Source organism: Ovis canadensis, chromosome 20, assembly GCF_042477335.2.
Source record: "Ovis canadensis isolate MfBH-ARS-UI-01 breed Bighorn chromosome 20, ARS-UI_OviCan_v2, whole genome shotgun sequence".
In the NCBI taxonomy this organism is placed as follows: domain Eukaryota; kingdom Metazoa; phylum Chordata; class Mammalia; order Artiodactyla; family Bovidae; genus Ovis; species Ovis canadensis.
This window is the reverse complement of record NC_091264.1, coordinates 25,406,486-25,433,551: the sequence shown is the minus strand read 5'-3', so window position 1 is coordinate 25,433,551 and position 27,066 is coordinate 25,406,486. Positions and strand designations below refer to the sequence as shown.

The 27,066-nt window shown below is 46.6% G+C and overlaps 1 protein-coding gene across 2 annotated transcripts in view; it reads right to left on the bottom strand.

Moving 5' to 3' along the window:
- Positions 1-1,061: 1,061 nt before the first annotated feature.
- PNPLA1 (patatin like phospholipase domain containing 1) overlaps positions 1,062-27,066 on the bottom strand; it is a 52,280-nt gene continuing 26,275 nt past the window's right edge. The window contains exons 3-10 of one of the 2 annotated variants that reach the window (XM_069564223.1): positions 25,574-25,639; positions 24,297-24,506; positions 23,321-23,381; positions 11,326-11,895; positions 8,387-8,465; positions 7,153-7,278; positions 2,554-2,659; positions 1,062-1,861 (exon numbers count right to left, since the gene is read on the bottom strand). In XM_069564223.1, the coding sequence (XP_069420324.1) occupies positions 1,811-1,861; positions 2,554-2,659; positions 7,153-7,278; positions 8,387-8,465; positions 11,326-11,895; positions 23,321-23,381; positions 24,297-24,506; positions 25,574-25,639 (1,269 nt within the window). In that variant the 3' untranslated portion in view covers positions 1,062-1,810. The remainder of the gene's footprint in view (positions 1,862-2,553; positions 2,660-7,152; positions 7,279-8,386; positions 8,466-11,325; positions 11,896-23,320; positions 23,382-24,296; positions 24,507-25,573; positions 25,640-27,066) is intronic. The other variant, XM_069564224.1, reaches the window with a different exon arrangement.

Here is a 27,066-nt window from a genome sequence, read left to right as displayed (position 1 = left end):
CACAAAAAAACAAACCCAGAGATAATGGGGTAAGGGGGTCAGCAGAGAACTGGCTGAGTTTGGGTGTTAGCTGGGCTGCAAGAGGTGCTGCGCTGTGGGCGTCACTAAGATACGCTTGTTTGGAAAACTAGTAAGTGTTCTGGCCTTGGCACCAGTGACACCTTCTGATTTCAAAACACAACCCATTCCTGTGGCTGTTTTTTCTTTTTCCAAGGCATAAAAAGGAGAGAGGAACTATTAAGGCTGCCAAAATTAGCAAAGAAAAATATGGGTGGCCCAGTTAAATCTGAACCTCAGATAGACAACAAATAATTGCAATGCTGGGGGTACCCTTACATGAGGTAATTACTCATTGTTTATCTGAAATTAAAATTTAACAAGGAGTCCTGCATCTTTTTTTTTTTTTTCTCTAGCCACCCTGGAATTCAGGCAAGAACAATTCTCTAACTACCTTAGAGCATCTGAGCTCAAATACAGGCTTTGAGTTAGAGCAATAGTTAATATTATATTCAGTTCTCCTTTTCACACTAGGGAATAAGCATTCCTGAGTTGTGCAAGATTGAAACCCTCCCTCCCTGGCTCACGTGTCCCAGGGCCTCTGGGCACACAGTTACTTGCAAACAGCAAGACCTTCTTAGGGAAAGGCCTGAAGGCAGCAGGGCCACTCCACCTGACTCCTGGGGCTCTTCTCTTGACTGGCGGAGCCACAGAACTGAGCAAGGCAGCAGATGCTAGAACACCTGAGGTTTGGTTCTTCTCAGGCCTCTCAAAGGTACTTTGATTCCTTCAGGTAGATCCGTCTGAAGAGGATGGATGTAGACTCTTGTTCCCTCACACGGTCCTGTTCAGTGTAGGGTTCACCCGCCTGCATGCCATAGCCTCCCACCCACCTGGGCTTAAATTTGCATGCGTCCTTCTCAGGGGCCACAGTGCAGGGCTTTCTTCCACCTAGTCTTCTAGGATTTGCATTCTAGGATTTGTTGAGCAAATGCATCTGAGGCCTGTGAACAGCCTGTTTTTCCTTACTGGGTCTGGCTGGAGCCAGAGGTTATCCACAAGCAGTGAGTTAATTTTATTTTATTTTTCTGGACAGGCTGCAAAAATTGAAGTTAAAGACCTCTTTCTTGTGGATCGTTTTCACTCAGGTGTGAACAGCAGACAGAGTCTGCCCTCATCTGGGCTGGGAAAGGGGAGGGGAGGGCACACACGGCCTCCCATCCCCTCTGTCAGCACAGCAGGACTGGCGGAAGGCCGGGGCCGCCCGCTCCCCCAGCTGCACCAGTAATCCCCAGGGTAAAAGCTGGTTAGTGCCTCCAGGGGATTCCCATGAGTGGCCGAGATGGAGTCCGCTGGTTCCAGGTCAAGCCTTTTGTGTATTGTGTGAACAAAAAACAAACAGCAGAAGATGTGGTCTCTTGACACTGCAGGAAACAGGAAAGGGTGTCCATGGCTCAGCTCTGCCTGACCCCCGACAGTTTTGCCCCATGGATGACCTCCTGGGAGAGGATGAGGGTCTCCAAGAAGCAAACTCAGGCTGGCTTGGGAGGAGGACTCAGAGCCCAGCTGCCTGGGAGGAGGCTGTGCTGCCCACTCTTACTGTCTGTTCTGATGTCCATCTGTCTGTCCAGAGTAGAGTAGCAGAAGGACCAGAGGGAAGCTGGGAGGATGTTTAGACAAGAAGGCTCTTGCCTGGGGGAAGCAGGATCCTTTACCCCAACAGGCTTGGTAGTGGGTGGGACCCCAGTCCTTGCAAGGCCTGGGGTGAAAGGAGGGCGTCTGAGAACAGTGAGAAGGTTCAGCCTCGCGAGCGTCAGGTTCTCTCCCGTTTCAGCTCAAGTTTCCTCTCTCGGCTCACAGTTTCCTAGAAAAAGGACACAAATTCATCATCGCCAAGTCCCAAATCTAGTACTTCCCTCCCCTTATATCCACCGAGACCACTGCTCACACCTTCATATGCTTTGGGCATCCTGAGCAAATAGCCACACTGATATGTGGAAATAGGAAATCTCAATTTGTATCAAAAGCCAGTTCAAGGGTTTACTTTTGTTATACAAGTAGTCTTCTGCAAAAGCAGAGTTCCATTTGCAAAGCAGGAGTTGGTGAAAGCACGTTTGCCATATTTTTTGACTTACAAAGTCTGGTTGATATTTGGTTTTTCAGGAAGAGGTGGAGTGGTCTCCAGTATGCTGAGCACAGTTGTGTGGACTGCGTACTGCACAAGCATGTGCTGCCAGTACAAAACGGCAGGCACGTCACAGACATGTTTATGCGGCCATTCATGCAGTTTTCAAGCAGTCGGTCATCAATTGTTCAAAAAAAATCAGCACATTACAACAACTTTCCAGCAGGTGGCAGTCACGTTCTCAAGGAAAGGGTGCTCTTTTCTTGGTGCACAAGGCTTTCTACAGGCTAGTGTTGGCCTTGACCCTGACCAGGAAGAGGCAGGTGGGGGCAGAAAGAAAGATGGGCTGACGGGGCTCAGAGGTCACCACAGCGTCCTGGCACAGGACCGGCAGTGTCTGGCCCCCAGGCACACCCTGGGGCGTTCCACACCTCAGGGCAGCTGTATTCCTGGATGCGGCTGGGATGAGGCTTGTAGGCGACCCAGACTGTCTCAGAGGTGGAGATCAGAGAGAAGTCAAGTGGACAGGGGGCAGACCTGGATGTGAGAAGCCGAGGAAGCACATGTGAGAGGAAATGAGGCCAGAAGGGGGAACTGGGAATCCTGATTTTCAAGCCCTCTTCCACTTGCTGTGTGACCCTGAGCCAGTCACTTGCCCTCTCTGGGCAGGGAGACACCTGCAGAACTCATCTTGGAGAAATGCTGGGATGTGGGTTTGGGGTACTCGCGGATAATTTTCAAATCTGACTGTGTCATTCTGTCGTTTAAATCCTCTCATGACTCCCCAGCAACACAGACGAAGTTCAGCCTCTTTAGCGTGGCACCCAAGCCAGACTGACCTTCCCCTTGCCATGTGTCCGAGTGGCTCTCCAGGCCTCTCCCTGCCCAGATGGAGGAGCTACACTAGACCCTGTGACTTCTGACTCTCACTCCAGTGCTCCTTCTACCCTGGAGGCTGGGTCCTGGCGACAGACGCTCTGGATTCAGATCTTGGCTCTGCCATCTACCAACTGTGTAACTTTGGGCTTGTCACTTAACCTGTCTGTGCCACAGTGCTTGGAATATAATAACTACGATGTACGTTTTAGCCATTATTAAATTCACCTATTACAAATTTTTCATTGGATTATCATTGATTTCCAAGGTTGTATAAATTTACCTTTGAATAGGGGGAGGTTCCATAGTAACTCAAAGGAAAGGTTCTCTAATAGCAGAAATTTGGGGAGTCTGACAGACTTGGTCTGTGGTTAAGAACCTGCTTGCTTGTGCACGGGACACAGGTTTGATCCCTGGCCTGGGAAGATCCCACATCCTGCAGAGCAGCGAAGTCGGTGCACTGCAAGAACCAAGCCCAAGCTCTAGAGCTCGTGAGCCGCAACAACTGAAGTCTGAGTGCCTTGAGCCCATGCTCCACACGAGAAGCCACCACAGTGAGAAGCCCCGGCATTGCAACTAGAGAGTTCCCCCGCTTGCTGCAAGTAGAGAAAGCCCACACACAGCAACAAAGACCCAGTACAGTCAAAAATAAATAAACATTAAAAAAAAAAGAAGGATGTGAGTAACAATCAGCAAGCCGGATCTCCTCCTTTTCCATCTGCAGCCTGTAGGCAGTATTTCAGTTTCTCAATCTGTCTTTCTACTTTGAGGCCAGTTATATACCCTGAGTCAGATGACCACTGAACTTTTACTAGAGGAGAGATAAGGCCAGCAGAGGAAAGCCAGGCTGATACATGTATCTAGCCATGCTCCAGGAGAAGAACAGATCTGGCATTACTGCTGGTCCTGAATAAAAGGGACAGGGACAGACTTGACCCCAAGCTGTAAGCCTACGCATAGCTATCGTAGCCAATTCACAGACCTATGAAAGAGAAAAGTAAAATGTTTGTTCTGTATTCCACTGAGATCTTGGCTGGGGTGGTACAGGAGAGAGTGCTGTCTGTTATACAGCATTATCAAAGCAGCAATAACTGACTAATACAACCTATGCCAGAGTATAGATTGAACATTTGATTTAAAACATACACAGACACAGACACAGACACACCCAGAGTAATACATAGAACATCTATCCTGAGCTTTTATTCTAGACTCTTTCCTCTACCAGGAGACCAGGAGTTTCCCCAGGACTAGCCAGTGGATGTGGCAGTGTCTCCTGTGACTGTAGTTTCGGAACAGGTCTTTTCTCTTGCTGGATCACTTCTATTTTTCTATGCCTTATATATATATATTTTCCCCCCTCCCCCTTTACTAAAGATTTACTTTAGGGTAAATCTTCAAAGTTGGGGATCAAGTTGAATTTATTGTGCTTTTATTCAGCCACACCATGAGGCATGCAGGAGCTTAGTTCCCTGACTAGGGATTGAACCTGTGCCCCCTGCATTGAGAGCACAGAGTTAGGGACCACCAGAGAAGTCCCCTAACCTTGTCTTTGCAACTCAAAGCAATAAATCTGCAAGGAATTGCTTAAGATAAGTTGGTATATTGCCTCCCAGTAGTTTCATTAACTTGTTCTATAAAGGAACACTGCACACAGGATGTGTGACTCACTGACAACAAGGTTTCCCACAGCTTATGAAAATCGTTTTGTTTGTTTTTATCACATCCTGCTTCTTTGTACAACACCTTGATTCCTAGAAGTTTATCAACCAAGGTAGCTCTGGTTGAAGTGCACGGTTCCCACTCTTCTGAGCACGGCAAGAGGTGTGGCTCTGGAGTCAGAGAGCCAAGTCTGGACCTGGCTCCCAGAGAGCACCCCAGCTGCAGGGAGGCTCCCCACACCCAAGGCAGACCTTCTTACATCCTCATGACCACACCTGACCCTGAGCTCCTAGAGATAGACTGAAAGGTCAGGGAAGTGTTTAGGCTGGAGACCAAGGAACAGAGTGACTAATTCCAGGCTGCATTGATCCCACCCATAAGTTCCAGAAACCAGCAACTTCCCTATGAGTCCTACACCCTCGCTGTGTACTCAGTTGCTCAGTCACGTCCAACTCTTTTGCAGTCTCATGGACTGTAATCCACCAGGCTCCTCTGTCCATGGAATTTTCCAGGCAAGAATACTGGAGTGGGTTGCCATTTCCTTCTCCAGGGGATCTTCCCAACCCAAGGATTAAACCCATGTAAATCAAACTTTAGGGTAAATCTTCAAAGTTGGGGATCAAGTTGAATTTATTGTGCTTTTATTCAGCCACACCATGAGGCATGCAGGAGCTTAGTTCCCTGACTAGGGATTGAACCTGTGCCCCCTGCATTGAGAGCACAGAGTTAGGGACCACCAGAGAAGTCCCTTATACTGCCATGGCAAACATTTTTGGCCGTATCAGCCAATATCTTATTTTTTTTTTTTGCAGAGCTTCCCTGACAAGGGATTGAACCCATGGCCCCTGCTGTGGGACTGAGGAGTCGTAACCACTGGACTACCAAGGAAGTCCCTGAATTCATCTTTGATCTCCCCAGAACCTGGAAGAGTGCTTGGCATTTGTGCTGTGCTTAGTTGCTCCGCTGTGTCTGACTCTTTGTGACCCCATGGCATTTAGCAGATGCTCAGTAAAGTTTGACTAATTAAGCCAAAACAACCTAATAGAGTCAAGAGCAATTAGAAGCAGGCCTACACTGGTCAGGACTTTTAGCTGTAGGTTGGCAAGAGTTAGGAACGCTACATGGTGAGTCACACGAGCACCCACTGGTTGGGTTTTTAAGAACAGTTCTTTTTTACCCCCCTCTGGGATAAGGAATGGGCTTTCTAGGTGGTGCTAGTGGTAAAGAACCTGTCTGCCAAAGTAAGAGATAGAGGAGACATAGGTTTGATTCTTGGCTTGGAAACATCCCCTGGAGAAGGGCATGGCAACCCACTCTGGTATTCTTGCCTAGAGAACTCCATGGACAGAGGAGTCTGGGCAGGCTAGAGTCCATAGGATCACAAAGAGTCAGACACGACTGAAGTGACTTTAGCACGGGACAAGGAATAGCAACTTTATTCCGGAAGATAGCAGATGGACTCGTGGACTAGTGGACAACTTTATTCCGGAAGATAGCAGATGGACTAGCGTCCCAAAGAACCATCTTCTTTAAGTAGAGTTCTATTCAGAAGCTAAGAAGAAGCTAGTTAACTTCTAGGAGTTATAACCATAATATCTATTAATTATTGACTGCTCTTACACATCTTGCACTCTGCAAAGCAAGTTACACAGCTGACCTAATTAAACCCTCACAACAGCCTTACAAGTTGGTATTAGCCCTATTTTACAGATCAGGAGATAGAGGCTCAGAAAGACCAAGAGTCCTAAGCAGGCTCCCTGGGTAAGACTGTGGCTGAGCCAGGGATTTTATGCTGGGTGCATCCAACTCCGAAGCCCAGCTTCTCATTCTGATCCTTACTGACCTCCCTTGTGCTAAGTCGCTTCAGTCGTGTCCAACTCTTTGCGACCTCATGGACTGTAGCCTGCCAGGCTGCTCTGTCCATGGGATTCTCCAGGCAAGAGTACTGGAGTGGGTTGCCGTGCCCTCCTCCAGAGGATCCTCCCGACCCGGGGATCCAATCCAAGTCTCTTCTGTCTCCTGCATTAGCAGGCAGGGTTGTTACCACTAGCACCACCTGTAAGACCCTAAGGATCCATAAGTTAGGGGATAAACTCAAGAATATCTGCCTTTTTTCCCCTGCCCTCCCTACCCTGCTCTCATCTTCAGAGCTACATCCCTTATTAAAAAACTCAAGAAGAGTCGATTTCAGAATGTCTTCTTGACTCTGTTCCTCATAAGTGTCCCCAGTAATCTTAGACCCTTTATAAACTTTATGAACTTATAAATAAGCCACTGTGCTTTAAAAATTATATTGCAAATAATTTAGTTCATTTACTCTAGTTCCTCTTTCAGAATATGAACTTCATGACATCTAGTCTCTCCCTGTTTTTCTCACTACACCCCCATGTTCAAGTTCCAGGAATGATTCAAAGTGACCCCCCTCACTACCCCTGTAATCTTCCTGAAGACCGTTCCCTTCCTGTGGAATTAGAAACATTAACCAGGCTCACTGCACTTTGCTGCCTGTTTTCTTGGCTCGTGGATGTCTTAAGTAGCCTTTTCTGGTGCCACTTGTCTTTTGCTTGCTCTTCTTGAATACCTTGCTCACCCAGTTGGACTCTTCAGCAGGGCTCTCCCTGGACAAAGAGATGACGTGATGGTTGGTTAATGACAGGGCTCCACTCCATCTCAGAAGGGAGACAGACACACCAATATTATGATTCTCAACCCTGGCTGAACTTTTGCTTTGTAATCAATGAATGTTTATCTAAGGAACATCATACCCACTAGTCAAATGAAACTCAAACTGTTATAGTTACACATCAATGCAATAAAGTAAGCGATCATGTGAATAAAACGCATAATTTACGTCCAAGCACAAAATTATGTATGTAAACTTTTTCCAAAATTTTTATAATTAAAACTGTACTTAATGTGAGAAGCAGGTATGTTTTAATATCCTGGGTATGATATTGAGTGAGAATATAAAAAATAAAAGTGCCTTGGGCCCTTTTCTCTGTGGCCATAGGAAAACTCAGCCACTGCCAGAGCTACCCCAAGGAGGGGAGGGATGAGGTTGGTGAACAGCAACACCCTGATTTACTCTCTGATCTCCTGCTGGTGCCTTCCACCGGCCAACCCCACTGGCATTCGGTCAGCAAGGGAGTCTGGGTATTGTGATTCCCAGAGAGGTTAAAGGAAAAAAAGCTTCCCCGGCCGTCTCGTAATAGCTGCAAGGGTAACAACAGAGCACACGTTACGCAACCCAGACGGTTGATGTGCATTATGAAAGCAGATTTTCTGGAGACAATCTGCAACATAGCAGTATTAGCCCCTTTCTTATGCTATTAGAAAATAAGTTGGATTAAGGGAGATTTGGGGTAGAGTCCCCTTAATTATACTGTGCAGGACCCACCCAAGGCTAGGGTGCAGCAGGCCTGCCAGCTCTCTTGACCTGAGACATCCCCGAGAATCAGGTGTGAGGAAGCGTGCACACTCCCCCACCGCACCCAGAGGACGTACACCCCCCCAGTGCACAGAGCAGGGACTGGGGGATGACGCTGTCGGCAGGAACAGACTCGTGTCCCCGTGTCCCCCCACTGAAGGAAAGAAAAGGGAGGCGGTGGTCTGTAATCACATCCAGAAGAGGATCCCCAGGCAGCTAAAGTGATGGAAAGTATTATTTAGCTGGGCCCCCTCCCCGACCGAAGGAAAGAAACTGTCCCCAGTCGAGGAGACACTCACACTGCGTGAGGCTTGCTGGCGGTTTCCTTCACATTAGCCAGAGGCACGGTGCTTTTCGAATTTGAAGAGGCAAAGGGAGCTGCAGCCAAAAATAAAAATATAGAAGACGTGAGTGAGATGGGGACGGGGAGGAGGAGTACTTAAGTCATTTCTGAAATAACAATAAGAAGAAGGTGAGAATGTTTAGAAACTCTTTTTCTTAAATTCTCATATTTGGGACCAGAATCATATTTGGGGACTTGACTGAGATCCAGGGCGGCAGCGGCATCTGCGGGAAGGCCTGAAGCTAACCCTTGGCGTAATTCTCTCCTAAAAAGCAGCCAGTTGTGTTAGGGAAAGTTCTCAAGAAAATCCCCCACAGGGGCCTGAACCTTCCATCACCTGCCTTCTGTGATGCTTTTTTTGTCTTCTTTACCGGAATAGGAAATACAAATCATTTCATGACCAGTATTCTTTTCAAAATTTTTTGGCCATGCTGCAGCCATGTGGGATCTTAGTTCCCTTGATCAGGGATCAAATCCACTCCCCACGCGTCGGAAGCGTGGAGTCAACCACTGGCCCACCAGGGAAATCTCGTTATGGCCACTATTCTTAAGTAAGCTCTTTGCATGTTTCCGACGAGTATGGGGATATAGAATACATGAATATTAAGGTGTAATTATGTAACACATGTAAATGATAATAATATGGAATAGATTAGCACGTTCGTCTATCTGAGGAACTTGGAGATCTTTCATCTGGGGACCTGCTGGCTGTCCCTCACTTGCCCAGATCTGTTTGTGGTTCCTTTGTTTATGGATTTTTCCCAGGACTTTCTGCAACACTCCCACCCCCAACAATAACATGGCAAAACAACAAATAACATGAACCCCTGAGGGCAGCATTCTGTCCAACTCCCCCTGATGGCCTCAGATGTCACCGCTGAGACCCAGCAGGGCTTCTCGACCGGAGAACTACTGACGCCACCAGCCAGGCTAGTCTTTGGTGTAAGGGTTGAGCACTGTAGGATGTTTAGCAGCATCCCCGGCTTCTCCCGACTACATTTCCCATCAGGTGGCAACCAAAAATGTCCCTGGGTGCTGCCGAATGTCTCCTGGGGTAATATTGCCTCTAGTGGAAAACCACTGGTCTATCTGTACTCTCTGCCCACCCCCGATACAAGTGAGGATTGCCAACTCCAGACCCATGATTATTCAGGCCCCTGAAGATGGCCGGCTTTAAGCACTGGTGTGATAACATAAAATAAATGCATTTTATTTAACTGGGAATAAGAGAGCAAGTGAAACACTTTGAACAACTTTCTGACTCCTAATGTTCTGGTATGTTTGTCTTGTGATTAAAAGAATCAAACTGAACCTATTCTAAAAAAAAATAAAAAGGAAAGAAAGGAAGACAAGAAAAGAAAAAACAAAATAAAAGGCAAAGTGAACCTATTCCCAAAGAGAGAAAGAAAAAAAAGGAAAGAAAAGGAAAACAGAAAAGACAAAGTGAACTTACTCCAGAAAAGGAGGGGGTCACACCTGACCCGGGGCGGAATCACAAAAAGGAAGCCTTGCCAACCTGTGCTCCTATTTATCATAATAACTATGAAAGCCCAGCCGATGGACCATGAAGACCCTACAGCCTGGCCTCATTCCATCACTTGGACCTTTCTCCCTTGGTCACCACCCAGACCATCTACAGTGGCCAAGCAGGTGTCCTCTTCACACCGAAGGTGCCTTGTACCTTCCTTCTCTGCACCCAGACCTCTAGAATAAACAAAATCTGAAATGTTCTTTCTACTTGGTCAGATCCCACAAACCACAGTTGTCAAAATCCTGCCCCTTTCAAATTACCCCTCACCTCTGAGAAGCATTCCTTATTTCCCCCAGAGAGAGGTGATCTTATTCTCTGTAAGTTCCCTCAACACTGTTTTTGCTGGTTACACAGTACTTAAGAATTTCTTTTTGTATTTTTGAAGTTAGCATCCATGCCCTCCCCTCTGTTGGAAGGGACATTTCCTGAGAGTGAGGAATTGAGAACAGTTCATCTTTGAAGCCCCCAGAGAGGTGCTTCTCAAACTACTTGTCCTGAAGAACCAATTTCTAAAAATCATACTTACAATCCATAATGGACTAGTACTTTGGTAAAATGCATTACAAAGGAACTAGTAGAAAATGATGAAACTCTTGGATGTCACGGCTCTATCTTATTGCTATAAACATTTCGAAACGCTTGCTCTCACTTTCTGTACTCATTTCATTGTACACAAGTAACAGATATTCAGAGACTGGCACTGGTCCACAGACTGCTCTGTGAGTACCACTGCCCTGGCACAGTGTCTTTCAAATAAAAATCTACTAGAATTGCAGTTCTCAAACATGAGAGGGCAAAAGAACTTGGAGGGCTGGCAAAAAATGCAGACAGCTGGATCCCACCCCTAGAACTGTTGATTTAGTAGGTGTGTGGTAGGACCTGAGAGTTTTTATTTCTAACAAGTTCTCAGGTGAGGCTATTGCTGCTGGTTGGGGACCACACTTTGAGAATCACTAGACAGGAACTAGCAGTAAAGAACCTGCTTGCCAATGCAGGGGATATAAGAGACACAGGTTTGATCCCCGGGGTGGGAAGATCCCCTAGAGGAGGGAGTGGCAACCCATTCCAACATTCTGGCTGGGAGAATGCCATGGACAGAGGGTCCTGGCAGGTTATGGTCCACAGGGTCGCTAAGAGTCGGACACGAATGAAGTGACGTACGCACAAACTAAAGGAAAAAACAAAAAGTCAAGCACACTGCCCTCTCGCGGTGGCCCCTCCTCATAGCCAGTAGAGCCACTGATGCTAAGGGCTGACTAACCAGTGCACCCCTCTAAAGCGATGGCTATAGCTACCACATCATTACACACTTGCCAATGGGCTCCGGATGTGAGGCAGCTGGGAGAGGCCAGAAGGGTCCATACCTCGGGGCTGTTCTGGGCCCAGTTCCTCCACAGGTGGCTGTGCAGGTGATGCTGAAGAAGAATGTCGGGGCGACACCGGAGGTGGCCCCGCAGTGGAAGGCCCCAGGGGTGGCCTGGGGGACGCAGAGGCCTGGCGGGGTGGGGACTTGGGTGGTGATGCAGTCGGTTGTATCTGCTGTGATGGTGATGCAGGGGACAGCCCAGGTGTTGAGCTGGGGAGTAAGGGCACAGCTGGGAGTGGCGCAGGTGGCAAGTCAGTTGGAGAACGTGATGGTGATGGGGCTGGTGGTGGTGCAGGTGACGAAGCAGGTGCCTCCACCGGCCAGTCACATGCGGATTCGGGCGCCTGCATGGGTGGGGACGGAGGTGCACTGCGGCCAGCCCTCCCATCCCCTTTGGGAGCCCACTGTGTGTGAAGCTGTCTGGATTCTTCTGGACTGGCCGGCTCTCTTCGGAGGCTCGGTTGACAGCATTCAGGACACTGGTTGCCAAGAGCGAGTTCTATCTGGCAGTACACTTCTACCCGGGGGAAAATCACTCTCTTGGAAGGAGAATTAAGATAAGCAGCATCTAGGAAAAACAACAGCATGGGGTCACAGGTGGCATTTCTAACCCCTGACATCGGCATGGGGTTTGCAAAAAATGGTTTCCCAAATTATCCTCGTCAACAGGATGAGTGCTTGTCACTGGTTTTGTTTTGCTTCTGCCATGTGTCTGGAGGGATCTCAGTTCCCTGACCAAGGACCGAACCCAGCCATGGTGGAGAAAGCCCAGAATTCTAACCCTAGACCATCAGCGAATTCCTGGATTAGTGCTTTTCAATAGCCTTTCTTTACTTACTTGAATTTATATTGAATGACTGGGTATTGATAGAAGGCTGGGGTAGATTTAAACATTGCTGGTAAGGATCCAGTTGAGAGATTGAGGTTGGAGAGAAAGGGGAATGATGAGAAACTGGAGAATTCCGAGACAGGAATGGGGTCTGAGCCCAGGAGGGTGGGTGAGCTCTAGACATATGCAAAGAAGGGTCAGTCTGTATATTTGGTGGCGCAAAGTCGAGAGAACTCCCCTCTGATGGCTTTGGTTTCCTCTGTGAAGTGGGAAGCCAGGTAGAATAGAAGACTGGAGGTCAGGAGCAGAAGGTTTGAGGTGGTAATTACAGAGGATGAGAGAGTTAGTTGACAAGAAAAATATAATGTGATTGCTTTCAGTGTAGAAATTCACAAGCCATTTTAAAAATTCAGATGAAAATGCAAAGGACCTAGAATAACAAACACAACTTTGAAAATGGAACAAAAGCTGGAGAACTAAGGCTACCAGGTTTCAAGATTTATTGTAAAGCTATAGTGATCAAGACAGGATGGTCCTGACATAAAGATGGGTAAATCCATCAGTGGAATCAACAGGAGGTCCAGAAATAGACCCATCACATACATAGACACCTGACTGTAGCCCAAGATGCAAAGTTCTTTCAATGGAGAAAGCGAAGTCTTTTCAACAGACAACACTGGAATAACATGATATCCATTCTTTATAAAGAACTTAGATTTATATCTTGTACCTTATAAAAAATTAACTCAAGATAGGTCACAGACGTGAATGAAAACCTAAAAAAATGGAAAGCCTCTGGAAGAATGGTGGGGAGTGAGAGAAATGGGGGAAGGGGTCAAAAGGTACAAACTTCCAGTTATAGAATAAATAAGTCACAGGTTGGAATGTGCAGCCTGGTGCCTAGAGTTAGAAGTAACAATACTCTATCGAATATTTGAAAGTTGCTAAGAGAGTAGATCCTAAAAGTTCCCATCAAAAGAAAAAAAAAAGTTTTTTATAACTCTGTGTAGTGACGGAAGTAACTAGACTTTTTGTGAGGGTTGTTTTGCGACATACACAAACTTTTAACCATCATCTATACACCTTGGTGGCCCAGACAGTAAAGCGTCCGCCTGCAATGGGGGGGACCCGGGTTCAGTCCCTGGGCTGGGAAGATCCTTTGGAGAAGGAAATGGCAGCCCACTCCAGTACTCTTGCCTGGAAAATTCCATGGACTGAGGAGCCTGGTAGGCTACAGTCCATGGGGTCACAAAGAGTCAGACACGACTGAGTGACTTCACTTTCACTTTGTACACCTGACACTAATATAATGCTCTGTGTCAATTATATCTCTAAATATATTTCAATTAAAAAATAAAAAGGAAATATTGCTCTACTAGGAAAAAAAGAACCAAGTCTTTTGGTGCAAGCAGAGTGACTCTTTGGAGGACACATATCCTTTCTAACCTAATTATTAAAACACTGAATTTTTAATAAAATTGCAAAAATAGCTCTATTTAATTTGGGGGTCATTTTTTTGTTTGTTTTGTTTTATAGACTGAACATTTCCTTTTCCCCAGACTCCTTCCAATCACTAATGTCTCTAAGAAATTAATTGCCTATACCTGTTTTTCTTACTGGTAAATGTTAATCTCCTTGTATACTGTAATTGCCTAAAATAATTGAACTGAGTTCACCATGACTCAGTTATTTGATTTTTAATAATAAAACCTTTGTATTTTAAAACATTAAAAATACTCTAGAAGAAAACAAAGGAGAAAGATTTTTGGTTAATCTTGACTGAAGCAAAGATTTCTTAGATAAAGACACCAAAAGCGTGATCCACAAAGGATAACAATTAATACGGACCCTACTGAAATAAGAAATTTCTCCTTTTCAGATGACACTCTTAAGGAGTTGGGTAGAGAAATCATGGACTGGGAGAAATTATTTGCAAATAGTATTTCTGAAAAAGGGCATTTATAGAGAACACATAAAAGCTCTTAATAAGAAAACAACCAATTCCATTTTGTAAATGGGCAAAGAGCCAATTGAAAGAGCTCCCAGTGGTCAAAACTGGAACAATTTGACTAACAAAATAAATAAAGTAGGACTGAATAATAACTCACAGTGAAAAATAAGTACTCAAGAGTCCATAGTGATATAAACAGATGATTGAATAGGTAAGTCAATGGGGAAGAAAGAGACAAATCTCTCATGCAGAATTCCCAATAATTTCAGTGGATACTTCGGCCCTTAAAGAAGTGGGAAACAGTCTACTCCTTCCATGGGGGCTTTGCATAGTGACTTCCTTCCGAAGAGCACAGTATGGAAAGGAGAAAGAGCAACTTTAGAGTGGAGACGCCAGAAATCCGACCCCAGCCAGGTGACCAGGGGCAGTGTCATCAGTGATATGTCACGTAGGCAGCACGTATCCTTGATACAAGGTCACGGGAATGGCACTTCGAATCAGTTGTCTTCCTCCCTCAAATCTACAACCCCGGTCTAACCATGAGAAAAAACATCAAGCAAACCCCAACCGAGGGACATCCTACAAAATATCTGGCCGGTAGCTCATTCAAAGTGCTTCCCTGGTAGCTCAGCTGGTGAAGGATCTTTGCAATGCAGGAGACCCTGATTCAATTTCTGGGTCAGGAAGATCTGCTGGAGAAGGGATAGGCTACCCACTTCAGTATTCTTGGGCTTCCCTTGTGGCTCAGACAGTAAAGAATCCACCTGCCGTGAGGGAGACCTGGTTTCGAACCCTGGGTTGGGAAGATCCCCTGGAGGAAGGCATGGCAACCCACTCCAGTGTTCTTGGGTGGAGAATCCCCGTGGATGGAGGAGCCTGGTGGGCTACAGTCCGTGGGGTTGCAAAGTGTCAGACATGACTGAGCGACTAAGCACAGCACAGTTCAGTCCAGTCGCTCAGTCGAGTCCGACTCTGCAACCCCATGGACTGCAGCACGCCAGGCCTCCCTGTCCATCACCAACTCCCGGAGTTCACTCAGACCATGTCCACTGAGTCGGTGATGCCAGCCAACCGTCTCATCTTCTGCCATCCCCTTCTCCTCCTGCCTTCAATTTTTCCCAGCATCAGGGTCTCTTCAAATGACTCAGTTCTTTGCATCAGGTGGCCAAAATACACCGGTCATTAAAATCAAGGAGAATCTGAGCAACTGTGACAGACAAGAGGAGCTTGAGGGGACAGAACAACTAGGCGTGACATGGGATCCCGGAGGGGATACTGGGTCCGAAAAAGGACGTGAGGTGAAAGCTGAGGAAATCCGAATACAGAATGGGCTTCAGTCAGTAACAGTTTATCAGTGTTGGCTCATTGATTATAAACAACACACCATAGTATGCACTATGTACTATGCTATAGTATCTAACAAGTGTGAGACATAAAATACTAGGGAAACCTAGATGCGGGGTATATGGAAACTCTCTGTAGTGTTTTCACATTTTTCCTGTAAATCTAAAACAGTTCAAAAAAATAAAGCTTAACAAATAAAGGTCTAGGGGGAAATTGGGCAAAAGAGTGAACAGACACTTCACCAAAGAATATACTTGAACAATTAATTAGCAAATGAAAAGATGTTCAACATTATTAGTCATTAAGGAAATGCAGATTAAAATCACAATAAGATACCACAACACACCTATTAGAATGGTTAATGTTAAAAAGACTGACCAGGGAACTTCCAGTGGCTGGGAATCCAGTGGCTCAGATTCCACACTCCCAATGCCGGGGGCCCAGGTTCAACCTGTGGTCAGGGAGCGAGAGCCCACATACCACAGCTGAGTTCAAATGCCGCAACTAAGAGATTCCACATGCTGCAACTAAGATCCAGTGCAGCCAAATAAGTTTTTTTTTTTTTAAACACAAAAACTAAAAGAGATTGACCATACCAAGTGTTGGTGAGAACGTGGAGAAACTGGAATCCTCATACACCGCTGGGAATGTAAAATGATACAATCACTTTGGAAGGTAATTTGGCAACTTCTTAAAAAGTCAAACATACATTCTGGGTATGTGTCTCAGTCTATACATATCTAAAAGAATTGAAAACAGGATCTGGAAGAGATATCTGCACATCCATGTTCCTTGCCGTATTATTCCCAATAGTCAAGAGGTGCAAGCAACCCAAATGTCCATTGATAAATAAATAGATGAAGAAAACTTGGTCTATATTCACGGTCTATATTATCCAGCCTTAAGGAAGGAAATCTTGTCACATGCTACAACATGCCTGAATCTTGAGGACATTATACATGAAATAAACCAGTCACAAAAAGACAAATACTGTTGCAATTCCACTGACATGAGGTATCTAAAGTATTCAAACGCATAGAAATAGAATGGTGGTTGTCAGGGCCTAGGGGAAGGGGGAAGTGGGGAGGTGGTTAATCAGGATAGACTTTTAGTTTTTCAAGATGGAAAAGTTCAGGAGATTGGTTGCACAACAATGTATGTTTAACACTATTGAATTGTACATTTATACCGGTTAAGATGATAAATTTTATGTGTGTTTTACTACTATTATATACATTATATTTTATATTGAAATACTATATATTATACATCTATTTGCATACATACATTATATATTAAGCATATATCCACCATATGATCTGGTCATTCCACTCCTGTGTATTTACCCAAGAGAAATAAAAGCTTTTGTCCATACAGAAACTCAAGCGTGAAATGTACATGCGTTCATGCTAAGTCGCTTCAGTCACGTCTGACTCTTTGCAACCCTATGGACCATAGCCTGCCAGGCTTCTCTGTCCATGGGATTCTCTAGGCAAGAATACTGGAGTGGGTTGCTATGCCCTCCCCCAGGGGATCTTCCTGACCCAGGGATCAAACCCATGTCTCTTATATTCTCCCGTATTGGGAGGCAGGTTCTTTACCACTAGTGCTGCCTAGGAAACCCAGGAAATGTACACAGCAACTTTATTCATAACAGCCCCAATTTGGGTACAACCTCTATGCCCATTAAAGGGTGAATGCATAAATGAACTGTGGTATATTCACACAGTTGATTGGAATGCAAATGGGAATGAACTATTTATACCAAGCAATGACACAGATGAACCTCAGAATAATCATGCTGAGTGAAAAAAAGCAGACAAAAAAGAATTCATACTATAAGACTCTATCTATCAAAAAAAATCTAAAAATGAAAATTGATGTATAATGACAGAGAGACATCAAGGTTTGCTTGAGGGTGGGGGAATGAAGGAAGGTGGGAGAGATCCCAAAAGGGCACGAGGAAACTGGAGGCTTGATGGATTGTTCCCAATCTTGACTGTGGTGCTGGTTTCACAGGTGTGTGTGTGTGTCTGTCTGTCTGTCTGTGTGAAAACCTATCCAATTGTGAGCAGGAGGAAGGGAGGCAGGAAGATCAGTCTGGCCAGGCATGCTTGGATGTGGGACGGATATTTCAAACGTGGCAACTTCTGAGCTCCAGTCTCACTCAGCACCCATGTCCACGCATCTGTGTAGGGAAGGCGGATTTTCAAGGATGCCAGCAAGCAGTGTCCTTTGTTTTGGCAAAAGGCGACTGGCAGGGGAGACCAAGGGTGGAGAGGGAGGCTCACCTGCTAGCAGAAATAATTAAGTCAATGTGAGCCTTTAGGAGAGGGGACACTGAGGATGCCAGGATGTGAGCTGAGGAGTTGAGGGTGACACCTTGCAGGTGTGGCTTCCTGCCGGAGCTGACCCCCTTTCAGAAAACAGGCAGGAGGCTGGAGCAGACTTCCGATTTCTGCTCCCAGATGGTAGGTGGGGATTAAGAGAGTGTAGCTCTGGGCACCAACCACAGTTTCTCAGGATATGTCAGTATTTCCTGCCTGCATCTGGTGCCAGGAGAAAACTCCAGGCCTATCAAACCCAAGAGGGTTTAGGTGCTGGAGCTGAAGCTTGCACTGAGAAAGCCACGCACACACTGGCAAATTGGAAGAGGAAGCCAAAACAGCTGGCAGCCAGCATGAGACATTTTCTCCCTTATGAGTTGTGTCTGTTCCTACTTGGAGTGATTCCAGCACCATTGGGGAAAATCTGCCATCCTCCATATACTGTCCCCAGTTCGGGAGTGGATGGCTGCAATGCTGCTATTAGAGTTTCATCTTTGGGTTTAAGACCGCCATTCACACCGGTGAGAATGTCCCAACCAGCTAAGGGTGGAAGGGGGAAGGGTGAGAAGTCACTGGGTTCCTCCAGAGGGTGAAATACGGGGTTCCTGAGAAACAGGGGAGACAAGAGATGCTTAAAACTCCACTTTGTATCTCTCCCTGGGGCTTGCCCCGAGAGGGAGATGAAGGAAAATTCTAAGGGAGAGACAGGCATGGAGGCAGCCTGGTAGCCAGGCTGTAATCTGAGCCGTAGAGGGATTCCCTGAGGTAGGGAATTGGTGTCTGCTCCAAGATCCAAGAACCAAACAGGGGATCCCCAAGCCCCAAGTCCTCAGTATACACCGTCACTGAGGAAAGAATGCAGGGACTCCCCGGCTGGTGGTGGGAAGGAGCCTGGCCCTAGCCAGACCCTCCTGTTCCTGGGGCGCGGGAGGTGAGACCTCATCTCCACCACCACACACCCTCCAGGTGGTCCTCCTTTTGGATACTTGCGGTTCAGCTTCCCAGCTGTCCCCTGTGCAAATGTGGAGGATGGAGGAGTTGTCAGAGGACAGTCAGGATTAGGAGGTGCCTGTCTGCAGAGAGGTGAGAGGAGGGGCCTATCTCTGAGGTCAGAGCAGGCAGTGGACTGGACTGACTGTGGCTAGGAGTGGAGATACGGTCCACCACCAGCCATCTTGTACAGATGAGAAACAGGCCCCAGGAGGTGAATTACTTACTCAAGGTCACACAGTTGGTGTGTCGAGAACCAGGATCTAAAGAAACCCTTCGTACAGATTAGGAACCAAGACTCAGAGAGGTGGAGTGATTTCCTGGAGCTCGCGCAGCTTGGGGGATGGGGGTTCTGGCCCAGGGCCACTCACTTCCAGAGCTCACATTCCCTGCATCCTGCTCCCCATCCTTCTAACTGGGAGAAAGGACCCAGGAGAAAGTAAATTCTGGACAAGGGAAGCTTGGGAAAGCAGGAGGCAATTTTGAAGGAAAAAAATTTTTTAATGCATATATCCTAGGGGGAAGAAAAACCACATTCAATCTTTTAATCTCACTCCTAAAACACATATTTTTTAAAACTACATACAGAAAAAGTTCACCATGATTCCACAGGGCCCTAGAGGTTCCTAGGCACAAAGTCTTGCTGTGTCCCGTATTTCTTTGATTATAGGAAACAGCCTTCATTCAGCCGCCTCAACCTTCCCTGAGTTCAAATGGGCAGGTTCAAGCAGTTGTTAATTAGGGAAGGGAGGGAATGGGAGACCAAGGAGAAACAGCCAAGAGCAGCCTAGGGGCAAGGTCGTGTTTCCCATCAAAGGATACACACAAAAATATCTTTGAGATATTCTGCAGATATCTGCAGAACCATTAAATTTCAGCTTCTTTGGCATTAATGGTTGGGGCATAGATTTAAATGGTTTGCCTTGCTGAAGAAGCTGAAGTTGAAAGGTTCTATGAAGATCTACAAGACCTTCTAGAACTAACACCAAAAAAAGATATCCTTTTCATCATAGGGGACTGGAATGCAAAAATAGGAAGTCAGGAGATACCTGGAGTAACAGGCAAGTTTGGCCTTGAAGCACAAAATGAAGCAGGGCAAAGGCCAATAGAGTTTTGCTAAGAGAACTCACTGGTCATAGAAACACCCTCTTCCAGCAACACAAGAGATGACTGTATACATGGATATCACCAGATGGTCAATACTGAAATCAGATTGATTATATTCTTTGCACCCAAAGATGGAGAATCTCTATACAGTCAGCAAAAACAAGACCAAGAGCTGACTGTGGCTCAGATCATGAACTCCTTACTGCAAAATTCAGACTTAAAATGAAGAAAATAGGGAAAAGCACTAGACCATTCAGGTGTGACCTAAATCAAATCCCTTACAATTATACAGTGGAAGTGAGAAATAGATTAAAGGGATTAGATTGGATAGACAGAGTGCCTGAAGAACAATAGATGGAAGTTCAAAACATTGCCCAGGAGGCGGTGATCAAAACTATCCCTGAGAAAAAGAAATGCAAAAAGGCAAAATGGTTGTCTGAGGAGACCTTACAAATAGTTGAGAAAAGAAGAGAAGTGAAAGGCAAAGGAGAAAAAAAGATATATCCATCTGAATGCAGAGTTCCAGAGAATAGCAAGGAGAAATAAGAAAGCCTTCCTCAGTTATCAGTGCAAAGAAATAGAGGAAAACAATAAAATGGGAAAGACTAGAGATCTCTTCAAAAAAATTAGAGCTACCAAAGGAAAATTTCACGCAAAGATGGGCACAATAAAGGACAGAAACGGTATGGACCTAACAAAAGCAGAAGATATTAAGAAGAGGTGGCAAAAATACACAGAACTATACAGAAAAGGTCTTAATGACCCAGATAACCACAATGGTGTGATCATTCACCTAGAGCCAGACATTCTGGAGTGCAAAGTCAAGTGGTCTTAGGAAGCATCACTACGAACAAAGTTAGTGGAGGTGATCGAATTCCAACTGAACTATTTCAAATCTGAAAAGATGAGGCTGTGAAAGTGCTGCACTCAATATGCCAGCAAATTTGGAAAATTCAGCGGTGGCCACAAGACTGGAAAAGGTCAGTTTTCATTCCAATCCCAAAGGCAATGCCAAAGAACGTTCAAACTACCACACAATTACACTCATCTCACACGCTAGCAAAGTAACACTCAAAATTCTCCAACCTAGGCTTCAACGGTACATGAATTGAGAAATTCCAGATGTTCAAGTTGGATTTAGAAAAGGCAGAGGAACCAGAGATCAAATTGCCAACATCAGTTGGATCATAGAAAAAGCAAGAGAGTTCCAGAAAAACATCTATTTCTTCTTCATTGACTTATACTAAAGCCTTTGACTGTGTGGATCACACTAAACTGTGGAAAATTCTTAAAAAGATGGGAATACCAGACCTTAACTGCCTCCTGAGAAATCTGTATGCAGGTTAAGAAGCAACAGTTAGAACCATACATGGAACAACAACTAGTTCCAAATTGGGAAAGGAGTACGTCAAGGCTGTATATTGTCATCCTTCTTATTTAATGTATATGCAGAGTACATCATGTGAATGCTGGACTGGATGAAGCACACGCTGGAATCAAGATTTCTGGGGGGAATATCAATAACCTCAGATATACAGATGACACCACACTTATGGCAGAAAGCGAAGAACTAAAGAGCCTCTTGATGAAAGTGAAAGAGGAGAATGAAAAAGTTGGCTTAAAACTCAACATTCAAAAACTAAAATCATGGCATCCAGTCCCATCACTTCATGGCAAATAGATGTGGAAACAGTGACAGACTTTATTTTGGGGGGCTCCAAAATCTCTGCTTCCCTGGTGGCTCAAACGGTAAAGCGTCTGCCTACAATGCGGGAGACCTGGGTTCCATCCCTGGGTCGGGAAGATCTTCTGGAGAAAGAAATGGCAACTCACTCCAGTATTCTTGCCTGGAAAATCCCATGGATGGAGGAGCCTGGTCGGCTACAGTCCATGGGGTGGCAAAGAGTCGGACACGACTGAGTAAATTCACTCACTCACTCAAAATCTCTGCAGATGGTGACTGCAGCCATGAAACTAAAAGATACTTGTCCCTTGGAAGAAAAGCGATGACCAACCTAGACAGCATATTAAAAAGCAGAGACATTACTTTGCCAACAAAGGTCCAGCTAGTCAAAGCTGTGGTTTTTCCAGTAATCACATATGGATGTGAGAGTTGGACCATAAAGGAAGTTGAGTCCAAAGAATGGATGCTTTTGAACTGTGGTGTTGGAGAAGACTCTTGAGAGTCCCTTGGACTGCAAGGAGATCCAACCAGTCCATCCTAAAGGAAATCAGTCTTAAATATTCATTGGAAGGACTGATGCTGAAGCTGTAGCTCCTATACTTTGACCACCTGATGCAAAGAACTGACTCCTCGGAAAAGACCCTGTTGCTGGGAAAGATTGAAGGCAGGAGAAAGGGATGACAGAAGAAGAGATGGTTGGATGGCATCATCGATTCGACGGACATGAGTTTGAGCAAGCTCCGGGAGCTGGTGATGGACAAGGAGGCCTGGTGTGCTACAGTCCATGAGGTCGCAAAGAGTCAGACACAGCTGAACGACTGAACTGAAGTGAACGTTTGGTAAACATCCTTTGATCCAGGAATCATTTTTTTTTCCTGGAAATATGCCCCATGGAATTAATTCTAGATATAGAAAAGCATTTTTCTTTCCTTTTAACAGAGACGTTTGCATGGAGTTAGAGTGTGTAATAGATGCCATTGAAATCACACAATGCACAGAGGATACACAGGGATGGGACCATGCTTTCCAAACCAACATAGGGTGAGGGCTCTTCTCTCTCATTTGTTGATCAATATGTCACTCAAAGTCTCACACAAACATAAACTAGTTATATTTAGTTCTATATTAACACTACTGTTTCACTGGAAAGAGAATAAAATACAAGAAGATGTAATGATATGAAAATGGAATTCTCCAAGGAGATACAAGGTATATATTTCCTAGCTTTCACTTTTCTTTACTTATTTTTTAATATATTGACTTTTTAAAAGATTTATTTTTATGTGGACCATTTTTAAAGCCTTTATTGAATCTGTTACAATATCGCTTCTGTTTTATGTTTGTTTTTTGGGTCACGAGGCATGTGGTATCTTAGCTCCCTGACCAGGCATCTAACCCACAACCCCTGCTTTGGAAGGTGAAGTTTTAACAAGTGGACTGCTTGCAAAGTCCCAACCTAAGCATAGTTTTTAAATCCAGAAAATTTATCTGTACAAAAACTGTAGATATAGTCTGATCAGTAAGCCCCCTTTCCACAGAGACCATAATTTCTGGCCACAGCGGCCTGTCCTCGACAGTGAAGACAGCCGGGTTCTTGAACTCATTTCCGGCTCTCCTGCCTGAAGGGCACCTCCAGTTCACAAACTGGGGGAAACGCTCTTTACTCAGCTCTTCTACTTTCTGTCTTTGCCCTACCTACTGCCCCCCACCTACCGCCCCTCACCCCCGCCCCACTTCCTCCTGACCCCACATGGTACTCACTCAGCCTCCTCAAGTACAAAACAGCATCTTTGTACCCTCGGTAGTAGTAATTGTGGAGGACCTGCAAGGTGGAGCACCAGGAAATAAGTGAGGGTGCAGCAACGCAGAGCCTGGCGGCCCCCTGGCCTGAAGCAGCTGCTTCCACTGCTCTTCAGCTTCCCTGGATGGGCTTTTCAAAACGTACTCCTCCCTTGCTATCTGCTGAGAAGTGGGGGGCAGTTCCTGACCATGTGTCCATAGTGATGCTGCATGAAGGTGTTAAACCATTCACAGCTGATCATCAGTGTCCCCTGGGCCGCAGAGCGTGAGAGGTCTCTAGCAGAACCAGAGAAGGTGCATTTGGACAGTGGGAAGAGCAGAACTAGGAGACGGGGCTCAAATCCCAGCACAGCCACTTATCGGCTTGCTGGCTGTCTGAATGTGACCTCTCACAGCCTCAGTTTCTTCACTTGTAAAATGGGAATAATAACTGTATGTATTACAGAGGATGCTGCCGGATTACCCGAGATATTGCCCATAACACCTTTTCTGTAAAGGGCCAAATAGTAAATATTTGGGGCTTTGCAGGTCACACATAGTTTATGTCATTTCTTTTTTTTTTTTTTTAACAATGCCTTAAAAATAGAAAGTCCATTCTTAGCTCACAAGCGATGGGCTGGATTTGGCTCCTGAGCCATAGTTTGCTGACCCCAAACTGCATGTCAGAGTGTGAGAGTTCAGCCAACATTCCTATCAGCAGTTCTGACACAGTCAGGGGGAAAGAATCAAGGCTGGAAGCACCTTGGGCACTTGTTCATTCCTGGGTAGCAGCAAGGCCAGGATACAGGTTTACAAGGGGGTTTAAGGGACCAGTGAAGGGGGAAAACACAGATGGACTGAGTGGGGCCCCCCGGCTCCCCCATCCCAGTCCTCCTCCCCACCCGACCACCCTCCCTGGCTCTCCTTGCGCCCACTTGCAGATCCCTGTGTCTCTCACCATCAGGTCTGGGGGGAACAGGGCATGGGTCATCCTGGCAATGTTCTCCAGGGAGAACTGGAAGGAGCAGTTGAACAGGCGGAAATCGTGGAAGATGGCGGGGCAGTCCCGCGGGCAGATGTCCTGCTGCCCGCTGAAGGTGGAGATGGTGATGGAGTCGGTCCAGAAGGAGCAGGGCTGCATGCCGGTGAAGCCCCCATCGATGTACCGCTGTGGGGCAGGGGATGCTCGTGAGAAATGCTCATCTGGGGTCAGAGGCCCTCTCCCCTACTCAGGTCATCAAAGAAATGGGTCTTGGGACTTAACTAATGGTCCAGAGGTTAAGACTCAGCCATCCCAGTGGGAGGGGAGAGGCATGGGGGCATGGGCATGGGTTTGATCCCTAGTCTGGGAACTAAGATCTCAAAGGTCACGTGGTAAGGCCAAAAAACCAAAGGAAATGGGTTCCTCGGGAGAAGCTCTGACACCAAGGCTCGGGGGCATCCATGCTCTGGGTAAAGTTGGCACAGTCACTGTTTGTCAAGTCCCTCAACGGCTGAGGGCAGGGCTGGGGAATGGAACCCATCCCCTGGGCCTTATGAGAAGGTGTACATGCGGTGAGTCTGAGCAGGTTGTGAGATATTCCCCCTCTAGGCTGCTGCAGGGCCCAGTTGCCTTCTTCTGTTGAGGTCAGACCTCCCCCCACAAACCCTTCAGAACCCTCCTCACCACCAAGTGTCCACCCTCAAGTCCCTTCCTCTCCTGGGGCTTCTGTTCCCTCAACTATGAACAAAGGATCACAGACACAGAGGCTCCAACTCTCTGGGCGCCTGAGAATTACATGGATGACATGCAACAAGGGTCCATCTGCTAGCTGACTCTAGTCTCTGGATCTCATTTTCTCTAGATGTAAAATGAGGAGGAGATGCAGGTTAAATCCTCTTGCTCAGAGTGTGGTCTGTGGACCAGCAGCATCTGCATCAGCTGAAGCTGGTTAGAGGCGCAGTCTCACCCTGACTGCATTTTCCCACTGGGAAAATCTGGCAAACCTGTGGAGCCTTGACTTGCCAGGCTTAGTAATGGGTTGGTGGGTGCAGAGAGAAGCCCAACCCACTGGGGGAAAGGCCATCTTAAAGCCCCAGAAATCCATCTACATTGGGAATTCTAAGTAGGAAAACGCAAGGGCCTTTTCAATTCTTGTGCTCTTCCCACTGAATTCTGAGACCATCCCTCACAGATGCGGGTCACAGGGGCCCCCCTGGATCCCAGCTCGCCCCCTCCCACACTGAAGCACGCACCACGCCACGGTAAGTTGGAGGAATAAGGCCGCAGTACACAGGGACAAAGCAGCTGCAGTACAGGGCCTGTGGGGAGAGAACAGGGCTGACACACCCGAGGCCTGGGGGCTGCGTGGGGAGGACGGACCTGCAGCCTCTGGGCCACCACTAGCCTGGCCCTCCTTACACCAAGGTGGAGGCCTTGCCCAGGGAAGTGGGGCCCCAAGTCAGTTACCCTGACTGGGTCCTTGGTAACCTCCTTGGTTCGTCTGGGCAGGGTGTCCCAACTTTAAAGGGAGAGAGTGGCCTCAGTGATATCCAGGCTTCCTTCTGGCACCAAATTTCCATGAATCCAGTGGGATTCAACAACCATTGTTATGTATCTGGCCTGGGCCTTTCGAATCTGATCCTTTGGAATCAAAGGATATGCCCACCCTTGGGAATGTTCAAAGAGGGTGGTGACAGATGCTGTGATGGAGGTAGGCATGGGCAACGGGGCCCCAAAGAAGCACCCAACTCAGCGGGTGCGAGGCCGGCAGGTAATGAAGGCAAGTTCCCTGGCAGGAGTGACTGGAGTCTGATTGCGCAGGTGAAGTGGGGTGGGGAAGGGCATCCCAGGCAGAAGGAACAGCAGGCGCAAAGGCACAGAAGCCTGCTTTGTGTGACCTGCTCTGGCTGGTATGGGCAGGAGGGGGAAGTGGTGGAAGGGGACTGGGGACACAAAAGTCTTGAAGAACTGGGTGCTAATAAACCCAAGGGACATGAGGCGGCTGGAGGAAGTGTCCATGCCCACCGTCTATTCCTCCCTCTCACCGGGATCAAAGCCATGCCAGTGTGGGGAAGTGAGGATGGGTGGCAAGGGCCTTGCATTCAGAGGAGGGAAGGGGAGTGGAAATAAGTGTGGAGGGGCATGTGCTCAACCCCTTTGTCCTGAAAGAAAATTGGGGATATCCACAGCACTCTTCAACACTAACAATTCCTAACTAAAGTCTACATTAATGGGGGCTTCCCTGGTGCCTCAGTGGTAAAGAATCCACCTGCCAATTTATGAGAGATGTGCTCATCCCTGGTTTCCAAAAAGGTCCTACATGCCTCGGAGCAACTAAGCCCGCACACCACAGCTACTGAGTCTGTGCTTTAGACCCCAGAAGCAGCAACTACTGAAGCCTGAGCACCCTAGGGCCAGGGCTCAGCAGCAAGAGAAGCCCTCGCACCTCAACTAGAGAGTAGCCCCCACTCTCCGCAACTAGAGGAAAGCCCGTGCAGCAACAAAGACCCGCGCAGCCAATAAGTAAGTAAATAAAATTATTTTAAAAATTATATTAATGAGCTTAGAAAAGTGCACTATCAGAGCCCCCTTTCCATTTCGTGATAATGCAATCCTTTTTATCAAGGACCAAAGGAAGAGAAAGGGCGAAGGGAGGCCGTTCCCACAAACTGGGAGTAACTCAGTGGGGAAACACTGCAGCCCAGGCCGACAGGAGCCACAGGACCTCTGTTGATAACACAGACGG